This window comes from Lampris incognitus, chromosome 17 (assembly GCF_029633865.1).
Source record: "Lampris incognitus isolate fLamInc1 chromosome 17, fLamInc1.hap2, whole genome shotgun sequence".
NCBI lineage: Eukaryota > Metazoa > Chordata > Actinopteri > Lampriformes > Lampridae > Lampris > Lampris incognitus.
This window is the reverse complement of record NC_079227.1, coordinates 40,386,614-40,397,224: the sequence shown is the minus strand read 5'-3', so window position 1 is coordinate 40,397,224 and position 10,611 is coordinate 40,386,614. Positions and strand designations below refer to the sequence as shown.

General features: G+C 41.2%; 1 protein-coding gene across 1 annotated transcript; it reads left to right on the top strand.

Moving 5' to 3' along the window:
* The first annotated feature begins 955 nt into the window (after nt 1-955).
* Nucleotides 956-10,180, top strand: LOC130127768 (H-2 class II histocompatibility antigen, E-S beta chain-like). Its single transcript, XM_056297491.1, has 6 exons — nt 956-1,016; nt 1,145-1,417; nt 8,544-8,757; nt 9,283-9,350; nt 9,458-9,571; nt 10,155-10,180. Exons 1-6 carry the CDS (start codon nt 956-958, stop codon nt 10,178-10,180), a joined length of 756 nt encoding a protein of 251 aa, XP_056153466.1.
* Nucleotides 10,181-10,611: the final 431 nt, after the last annotated feature.

Here is a 10,611-nt window from a genome sequence, read left to right as displayed (position 1 = left end):
ACCCTTGTCAAATGTGTAGGCTACTCCTTCATATCAGGGAGCAGATAGAGAGGAGGAGGAGGAGGAGGAGGAGGAGGAGGAGGAGGAGGAGGAGGAGGAGGAGGAGGAGGAGGAGGAGGAGGCTCATGTGTGTGTTCTTTGATGCTAATAGCCTCGTTATACAAGTGGGGGACGTTGATCTAAAGACAGAATGATATCGCCAACGTCTGTTCTTTCATTTAGCACAACTTGTGGTTCCTCACATGGCCTCACTTCATGACTCATTAGGCTGAAGGCTGCTGCTGATTTACATATGCAAATATCCTACCAAGAGGAGTTGCACCTTCCTTCCATCCACATTAACCATCCAAGCGGGGGGGGGGGGGGCACACTACCCGGTTAATGTGCACACTATCCGGTTTTTCACATTACCCGTAACACAAACACACACACACACACACACACATATATATATATGTGTGTGTGTGTGTGTGTGTGTGTTTGTGTTCTTGTACATGTTGAGTGTGTATTGTGTACATGTTGAGTGTGTATTGAGTGTGTATTGTGTACATGTTGAGTGTGTATTGTGTACATGTTGAGTGTGTATTGTGTACATGTTGAGTGTGTATTGTGTACATGTTGAGTGTGTATTGTGTACATGTTGAGTGTCCTGCAGCTAGGGGGCGCTATACTAACAACACATGTCCTCTTGTCATTCTGTCACCGGCCAAAGCTTCTCAGTCACCGAACAGGCTCGAACCTGTGAGTTTCTGTCCCTTTCCAGCATTAGGCTCTACCCTCTACCTGGTAACAGATGACGTGCCAGGCCTCTGTGTTTTCTATTGGCTGATGTTGGGAGAGCTAGCCAGCCCAGTGAGGTGATTGGCTGGTGGACTGGTTTATGTCCAGGGGACAGTCCACACCAGTCAGTCTGTAAAGGAGGACAGTTTATTGTGTTCATCAGCAAGACAGACACATGGCTTCATGCTGCCTTGTTGTGTGTTGCTCCCTCCTGGTCGTGGGTTTCTATGGAGCAGGTGAGATAAAATATGTAAATCAGTCTCTGTTGGATGGGCTCTGCTGTGTTGTTAGAAAAGAGGTTTTAATTATTGTCTTTAAAACAATTCAACTAAGTAACTTGAACCTGTTTCTCTTTCTGTTCCAGATGCGTTTTTGAATTATGACCTGGCCACATGTGTGTTCACCTCCTCTGAGCTTCCTGACATAGAGTTAATAAACTCTCTGTATTTCAATAAGATAGAAGTTGTCAGGTTTAACAGCACTGTGGGGAAGTTTGTTGGATACACTGAGTTTGGTATCCATAACGCAGAGCTCTTTAACAACGATCCTGCAATTCTGGCAGAGATGAGAGGTCGGAAAGAGAGATACTGCAAACATAATATAGAGATAGAGTACCGAAAAATACTGGATAAGACAGGTGAGCTGCTCTGCTACGATGACTATTACTACTACTGTTACTACTACTATTAGTAGTACTGTTATTATGACTATTACTACTACTGTTACTACTACTATTAGTAGTACTGTTATTATGACTATTACTACTACTGTTACTACTACTATTAGTAGTACTGTTATTATGACTATTACTACTACTGTTACTACTACTATTAGTAGTACTGTTATTATGACTATTACTACTACTGTTACTACTACTATTAGTAGTACTGTTATTATGACTATTACTACTACTGTTACTACTACTATTAGTAGTACTATTATTATGACTATTACTACTACTGTTACTACTACTATTAGTAGTACTGTTATTATGACTATTACTACTACTACAACTACTACTATTAGTAGTACTGTTATTATGACTATTACTACTACTGTTACTACTACTATTAGTAGTACTATTATTATGACTATTACTACTACTACAACTACTACTATTAGTAGTATTATTATTATGACTATTACTGCTACTGTTACTACTACTATTAGTAGTACTGTTATTATGACTATTACTACTACTGTTACTACTACTATTAGTAGTACTGTTATTATGACTATCACTAGTCCTACAACTACTACTATTAGTAGTATTGTTATTATGACTATTACTACTTTTACTACTACTATTAGTAGTACTATTATTATGACTATTACTACTACCGTTACTAATACTATTAGTAGTACTGTTATTATGACTATTACTACTACTACAACTACTACTATTAGTAGTACTATTATTATGACTATTACTACAACTGTTACTACTAATATTAGTAGTACTATTATTATGGCTATTACTACTACTACAACTACTACTATTAGTAGTACTATTATTATGACTATTACTACTACTGTTACTACTACTATTAGTAGTACTGCTATTATGACTATTACTACTGTTACTACTACTATTAGTAGTACTGCTATTATGACTATTACTACTACTACAATTACTACTATTAGTAGTACTGTTATTATGACTATTACTACTACTACAACTACTACTATTAGTAGTACTGTTATTATGACTATTACTATTGTTACTACTACTATTAGTAGTACTGTTATTATGAATATTACTACTACTATAACTACTGCTATTGTTAGTACTGTTATTATGAATATTACTACTACTGTTACTAGTACTATTAGTAGTACTATTAATGTGACTATTACTACTACTGTAACTACTACTATTAGTGGTGCTGTTATTATAACTATTACTACTACTGTTAGCAGTACTATTATTATGAATATTACTACTACTGTTACTACTACTATTAATAGTACTATTATTATGACTATCACTATTACTGTTACTACTACTATTAGTAGTACTATTATTATGACTATTACTACTACTGTTACTACTACTATTAGTAGTACTATTATTATGACTATTACTACTACAGTTACTACTACTATTAGTAGTACTATTATTATGACTATTACTACTACTGTTACTACCACTATTAGTAGTACTATTATTATGACTATTACTACTACAGTTACTACTACTATTAGTAGTACTATTATTATGACTATTACTACTACTGTTACTACCACTATTAGTAGTACTATTATTATGACTATTACTACTAATGTTACTAATACTATTAGTAGTACTGTTATTATGACTATTACTACTACTGTTACTAATACTATTATTAGTACTATCATTATTACTGCTACTGTTACTACTACTATTAGTAGTACTATTATTATGACTATTACTACTACTGTTACTACTGCTATTAGTAGTACTATTAATATACATGCATGTATCCGTGTGTGTAAGTGAGCGCGCGTGTTTGTGATTTGTGTGCGCGCGCGTGCGAGTTGTGTGTGTCGGTGTGCGCGCGTGTCTCTGCGCGCGCTTTTTTGTATGCGCGCTTGTGTGTCCGTGTGTGTGTGTTTGCATGTGTGTGTGTGTGTGTGTGTGTGTGCGCGCTTATGTAAGTGTGCGCGCCTGTTTGTGAGTTGTGTGTGCTTGCGCTTCTGAGTTGTGTGTCGGTGTGCGCGAGTGTCTGTTTGCGCGCGCGCGTCTCCGTTTGTGTGTTTGTGTGTGTGCGTGCGTGCGTGTGTTTGTGTGTAAATGTGTGTAGGTGCGCGCGCGCGTTTGCGAGTTGTGTGCGCGCGTGCGTGTGAATTGTGTGTGTGTTGGTGTGTGCGCGTGTATGTGCGCGCGCGTTTGTTTGTGTTTGTCACGCTGTGTGCGTGTTTGTGAGTTGTGCGCGCGCCCGTTGGAGTTTTGTGTCGTGTGTGCGAGTGTCCGTTCGCGCGCTTGCGTCCGTGCGTGTGTCTCTGTGTGTATATGTGCGTGTGTGCGCGTGCGTGCGTGTATGTGTGTGTGTGTGCGTGTGTCTGTATGTCTTTGTGTGTGTCTGTGTCTGTGTGCGTGTGTCTTTTTCTGTGTATATATGTGTGTGTGTGTGTGTCTGTATGTGTGTGTTTGTGTGTTTGTGTGTGTGTGTGTCTGTTTGTGTGTGTGTGTTTGTGTCTGTGTGTGTGCGTGTGTGTGTGTGCGTGTGTCTGTGTGTGTGTGCGTGTGTCTGTGTGTGTGTGTGTGTGTGTGTGTCTGTCTGTGTATGTGTGTGTGTGTGCATGTGTCTGTATGTCTGTGTGTGTGTGTGTGTGTATTTGTGTATCTGTATCTGTGTGTGTGTGTGTGTGTGTGTGTCTGTGTGTGTGTGTGTGTGAGTGTGTGTGTGTGTATTATTGAACAATAGAACATGGTACATAAAACAGGTGTGTAGTATTACGGACACACATCAGGTTCAGTATAATTACACAACTACGTCAGAAGAACACAATCAGGGTGTGAGACAGTCCCCGACATAAAGCAGCGCTGCCAGCAGGTATTAACGGGCTCCAAGCCCCCATGTATGTAAGTCGGGTCTGGCTGTCTGTAGGAGCCTCGCTAGTTGAGCTGTTTACTTATTAGACGGATGCAAGTCTCAGTCTGAAAGAGCGACGGTGGTCGTAAAGCTGTCCGTCAAGATGGTGTGTGAGGATGGTTGTGAACACAGCGCACAACTATTGATCATCTATGACGTCAACAAAGGATTATTGATGAACCCGGAACAGGTTATTAACATCGTGTGGGTTGGGGCTGGAAGAAAAACAACATATGTGTCTAAAAGAATATAATGACATGTAGGGATGAGGTGGGGAAATGAGTAGTATTAGGCTGTACATACTTGTCAACAGTGTTGAGTGTTAAGTACTGAGTAATGACAGTGGAAGAGCGTGTAGTATCTGTTTTAGGAGAAGTACAATTCTAGTGTTCCCTCCCATGGACGAGGCAAGTGTGGGGCTGACAGGAGCGAAGAGGTTGTCTTCCACTAACTTCAGAGGGTTTCTTGGCAGCCTTGCAGTGAGTTATTCAGTAAAGTGGGAGAAATGCAGCCTGCTGGAAACCTTGTTCTGAGCTTCAGGGAACTTATTTGTGTTTTAATTAAACCTGCTGAAGTGGGAGTAGGAGGGTATAATGAAGCATGAGTATGCTGCATCTGAGTTCAGCATCTATGCAGTGGATGCGTGAAGGCGTCATCAGGAAACTGAGATTAGTTCTTAACAGACGCAGCTAATGGCGGTGTCTGAGCCAGAGATGTGGAAGCAGAGGCTTATCTTACAGCTGCTATGGGTCATTCTGTGACTTGTTTGCTGATTCTGAAAGAAATGTGTAGTTATACTCCTGTAGTGCGTTGTGTAGCCGTGTCAAAGGGCAGTAGAGTGGACTTGGGCTGATAATGGTTTGCATTATAAAATGTCCTTTACTGAAGGGTGCTCACAAGAGTACATAGCTGCTAGCTGCAAAGCTTCAGTTTGATCACACTGACAGGCTACAAGTAGTTTGGATATATAATGTTAGTGCATTTCATGATTTTGCAGCATAGCGCCACCTAGTGGCCAATTAACAGTAAATAATGCACAGAACCTCAGGGCGTCATGACTTATTGGTGGACCAAGCTTCGTGTTAATCGGAGTTGCTGTGAACAAGATCCGCCACCTTGAACCAATAGCATAGCTGCTGCTAAAGAGCTGCATGTTGTCCCTTATACTTTAAACGCTTATAACACAAAAACCGTCGCTGATAAACATCTGAACACATTCACACGTCATGCTGGTAATGTCACGTGTCCTGTCAGATATTTTGGAATAGTTTGATCAAATATGTGTGAAAATAAAAAATATTAGGTATATTCTACACTGTACAGACATATATTGTACATTGGTGTGGATGCATGTTTTGACCGATTAGAATGACCTTTGACCCCCTTGATATGTTCATTCTCCAGAATGTCTGTGGCGATGTTGGTACCAATTGAATGAATCTGTGCAGAAATGTTTATGTTTTATGATTTTTCATATTTTGAAAAATATAGAGTGACGCACTTCTGAATTGACCATATGTTGCAGTGCAGCAAAGTGTTGGCATCACTTACTGGATCTGCTCACAACATCTCAGCTCTGTAGGATGTGCAGGGGATTTGGGGAAAATTTTGGGGCATTTTTGAAGTTTTGCAAATGAAATTTACATTTTTGTAATGAGCCACGCCCACTTTTTCAATCATGACCAAATTGCATGTATCAACTCCAGTATGAGCCTAGATGGTGCACCCCAAATGTCATCCAAATCCATGGTGCCAATTATGAGATATAAACTTCTTCAATTTATAGCGCCCCCTATTGGACAAATTAAATGCACTTCATGGTTTAGGATCTTTTGGCAATACGTGACAAATGTTTAAAATTTCAAGTTGATATGTCAATGCATTGATGAGTTATGGCACCGTCATGGAAAATCACCGTTTTTCAGTCAAGGTTCATTGATCTGTCAAATCAAAACCGAGCAACGGATCAAAATTCTTTCGATAACTTGTTGCCAAGAGTGAATGTAGATGATGTGTGCCACGTTTCGTGTAAATCGATCACACGGCCTAGGAGGAGTTCGAACAAGTAATTTTGGCTGTTTTCGCAAATTTGCGAAATGAAATTACAGCAGAAATGGGCGTGGCCTATACCACGTGATTCAGCTATGCTCAGTGAATCTGTGCATGTAAAGGTTTCGCATGTCCGATGTACGGTTTGGGAGGTACACGCCAAAACGCGTTGACCTTCAAAATAGCGCCACCAACTGGTTGACATGTGTCCTGTTTTGCATCTGGGGTAAGTGCGAAGTTCTGTACCAGGCCTCCAAAGGGTTTTGTAGAATCTGTTACGGTGTAGGCTGCAGTACCACTTTTACCAACGGAAAAATAAAAATAAAAATCTGAGCAGAAACAATAGGGGTCCCCAGCCCCTGGGGCTTGGACCCCTAATAAATGGTAACAACATAATACAAACAAAGAACAGACACACAACAAAACAGAAGGGGAGTACACGTGTACACATGTAAAGTAACAGACGGCTGTCAGGACACAAGTGTGGTAGTAGGTCAGCAGCTCGTTACTTGTGTTGTTGTTTCAAGGCTGAGAGGTTTAAGGAAAGACTCACTTCTTGGAGACAAGCAGGGATCTTAGGTAGTGATTTACACAACTCCTGTTTGTGAGTACACATGTTGCATCTACAGTAACACAATTAATCAGATGTTGAAGAGCTCATCTTCTGGATGAAGACAGCACCAGGTCACGTGTCTCATGTTAAAGGAGGGGCAGAGTCACGAGACTCCACACCAGTCCAACACTTATGGGACATTTCACCATCACACAACAAGTGTGAGCGTGTTTGTGTGTTGTGTTACCAGAATCAACGGAATCTAGAACTTCCAGACCTCCTTCTGCTTCACTGCTGGACAGGACACATGTTTTAAGCTGGTGTGGTTTATTCTTCCAAATGACATTTAAGAAAGTTCTATTTGCTTCTGTGGCGGTAGAACCATAAACCAAAAGAGACACAGATGGACCCACAAAGCGAGACAGGCCCTCTGCTTTGGAGAGGAGAACTCCTCCTAAAATAGACAAACCCCTTCCAAGACCAATCCTGAAGACAGACTTGGTCTTTTAATCTGTTGGACAAATGGAGATGTTGTCTAGCTGTAAGATGTGTAGTTGTATATATTCCCAAATACTTAACGGACTCTTTTACCGGATGTTTCCAACTACACAATCGCTAAAATCACGCACAGACAACATTCCACATGTGCACACATTTAGTCGCAGGTCCGAGGCCCTGGAACACTGGTTACCTGAGGTAACAGAGTTCCTCACGTGCTTCTTGTCCTTCAAAACAAAGTGGTGTCGTTTGCCAGTTGTGAGATTTTTAACTCTCCACCAAAACCCGACATTCCTTCCAAACGTCCATCATTCACGATATTAACTGATAAGAATTCAGCCCCTCAAATAAATAAGGGAGGAGGAACAGGGCAGCCTTGGCGGAGCCCTCTGTTCATCTGGACTCTTTTACGGCTGTTAAAGTTCATCATAACAGAACTATTCATATCTTTGTAAAACATATTGACGATGCCAACAAAGTTATTCCCAAAGCCCAACGCCTTGACGGACTGTAACAGAACCGTGAGTTCAATCGCGTCAAAGGCCTCATAGAAGTCTAGGAACAAAATAAGTGCTTCAGGATTTCCTGTATCTGCATCATCCAGCAGATCTAGGATGAGTCTCATGTTACAGTAACGTGCCGGGTTTTCATGAGTCCTGTTTGAGGTCCGGCTATAACAGAGTCTAGTCCTCAATGCGGAGGGCTGGGCTGAGGCGACTCACCGCAGAAGAGCCGTTTAACATGCTTTATTCCAGCTCTGCTAGGCGCTGCCGTAAATCAGTTTATGGTAACTCCTCTGGGGGCCGCTGTCGTAATAATGTAAACTAACCTACGACACATCAGTACAACCGCCAAGGTTGGACTACCCCGGGATTCCAACCCACGACCTTTCTGCAGGGGGACGACCTCGCTGACCACTGCGCCACCATGTGGCCCCAAACATTATATACTCTGAGGATTAGCAACTCTACACATTTGACGTTGATTCAAAAAGTTAATTTCAAGCCCTGATGATGAAGATGATGATGATGATGATGATGATAACGATAATAATATTAATAATTATTATTATTATTCTTTACCAGCTGAGCCCACTGTGAGACTGACTTCAGTGACGCCTCCTAGTGGTCGACATCCGGCCATGCTGATGTGCAGTGTCTACAACTTCTACCCCAAATACATCAGTGTCACCTGGCTGAGAGACGGACAGCCGGTGACCTCTGACGTCACTTCCACCGATGAGCTGGCAAATGGTGATTGGTACTACCAGATCCACTCCCACCTGGAGTACACGCCCAGGTCAGAACACTTAGACTCAGTACCGAATTGACCGGTCCAAATACATACACAACACTTTAACACTACACACTCGCGCGCGCACACACACACACACTTAATGACTGAACAACAAAGCACAAAGTGATGGTTTAAGGTGGAACGTGTCTCCTCAGTGTCTGCTCTGTAGACACCAGCTGTATGTTTAAGGTGGAACGTGTCTCCTCAGCGTCTGCTCTGTAGACACCAGCTGTATGTTTAAGGTGGAACGTGTCTCCTCTGTGTATGCTCTGTAGACACCAGCTGTATATTTAAGGTGGGATGCGTGGCTCTTTACAGGTGAGATCCCAGATGGACGACAGAGTATTTATTGCGTATTAATACCGTGTTTTAAACTGGGCTGATGTTTAGTATCAAACTCGAAAAGTTTCTGTGCAGACAGACAGGAAAGTACAGACTTACCTCATCCAATCACATCACGTCTTATTTATTGTTGATATGTTGTTTATTTCCTGTGTGTTTTCTTCTTCTTCACTTATTTCATCTCAGGTCTGGAGAGAAGATCACCTGCATGGTGGAACACGCCAGTTTCCCCTCTCCTAAGAAAGTGGACTGGAGTGAGTATCTATGTGTGTCTCTGTCCATGGATAGGTGATGAAGACATAGAGAGACAGGTCAACATGCAGATGTGTCTATAGATAGAGACATGTGTCTGTCTCTCCAGATCCCTCCATGCCACAATCAGACAGAAACAAGATCGCCATCGGAGCGTCAGGTCTGCTTCTGGGTTTGATTTTGTCTTTGGCAGGTCTGATCTACTACAAGAGGAAGGCCAGAGGTCAGTAACACTAGATCAGTCCAGACCAGGTTTACACTGGTTCACATCAGTCCACATATACACACTACACTATAATACCACTACATATACACACTACACTATAATACCACTACACTATAACATCACTACATATACACAGCACACTATAATATCACTACATATACACACTACACTATAATACCACTACACTATAATACCACTACATATACACACTACACTATAATACCACTACACTATAATACCACTACACTGTAATATCACTGCATATACACAGCACACTACATCACTACATTATAATGCAAACACATATAAACAGTACACTCTATATCACTACACTATATCAGTACATATAGACCATACACTATACATATACATAGACAGTACACTGTACATATTAGTACATATAGACAGTACACTATACATATCAGTACACATGTACAGTACACTGTACACATTAGTACTTATAGATAGTTGAAGAAACAATAGTTAAGTTGGGTGTCATCAGTACTTGAAGTGGGCCAGACTTGTTTGGTTGTATTTCAGTCTCTTCACCACTTTTCTTATCGTTGGTCTTTTTTAACAGGGCGTGTTCTGGTTCCAACCAGCTGAAGCAGGAAGTGACGCTTCTTCCTCGTAGGTTTTTCTGGTGGCAGTTCAGTGTGTGTTGCTTTCACCTGAAGGTTTTCTCCCAGGTTGTCAGTGCTGCCCCCTGCTGGATCTCATTGCCTCCTGCTCGTATTCTTACTAATGCTCTACAGATTCTGATGTGACCCAATGCTTCACCTCCTGTAACACAACTTTGTATCAAAATCAACCCACAACATTCCCCTGACCTATATTACAGGGAAATCATTTTAATGCTCCTTTTTAAATCACCATTCGTCTGTTGCTGTTTCTCCAATTCAAATTGTTCTTTCTAAAATAAACCACCACAAACATTCTGTTGTGTTTTGTTTTAGCTTCAGTGAACATGTGGCTTTTTGGTTTTTTAGGAAAGGTCAGAGCTCAAATTCAGATTCATATTTCTGTTTTTCAACATT

What these genes read in the sequence shown, in the direction of transcription:
- LOC130127768 (XM_056297491.1), top strand. Translation starts at nt 956, where the DNA reads ATGGCTTCATGCTGCCTTGTTGTGTGTTGCTCCCTCCTGGTCGTGGGT. An exon ending in CACCTGGAGTACACGCCCAG is followed by an intron (nt 8,758 to 9,282) that starts GTCAGAACACTT and finishes ATTTCATCTCAG; the next exon opens with GTCTGGAGAGAAGATCACCT. An exon ending in CTACAAGAGGAAGGCCAGAG is followed by an intron (nt 9,572 to 10,154) that starts GTCAGTAACACT and finishes CTTTTTTAACAG; the next exon opens with GGCGTGTTCTGGTTCCAACC.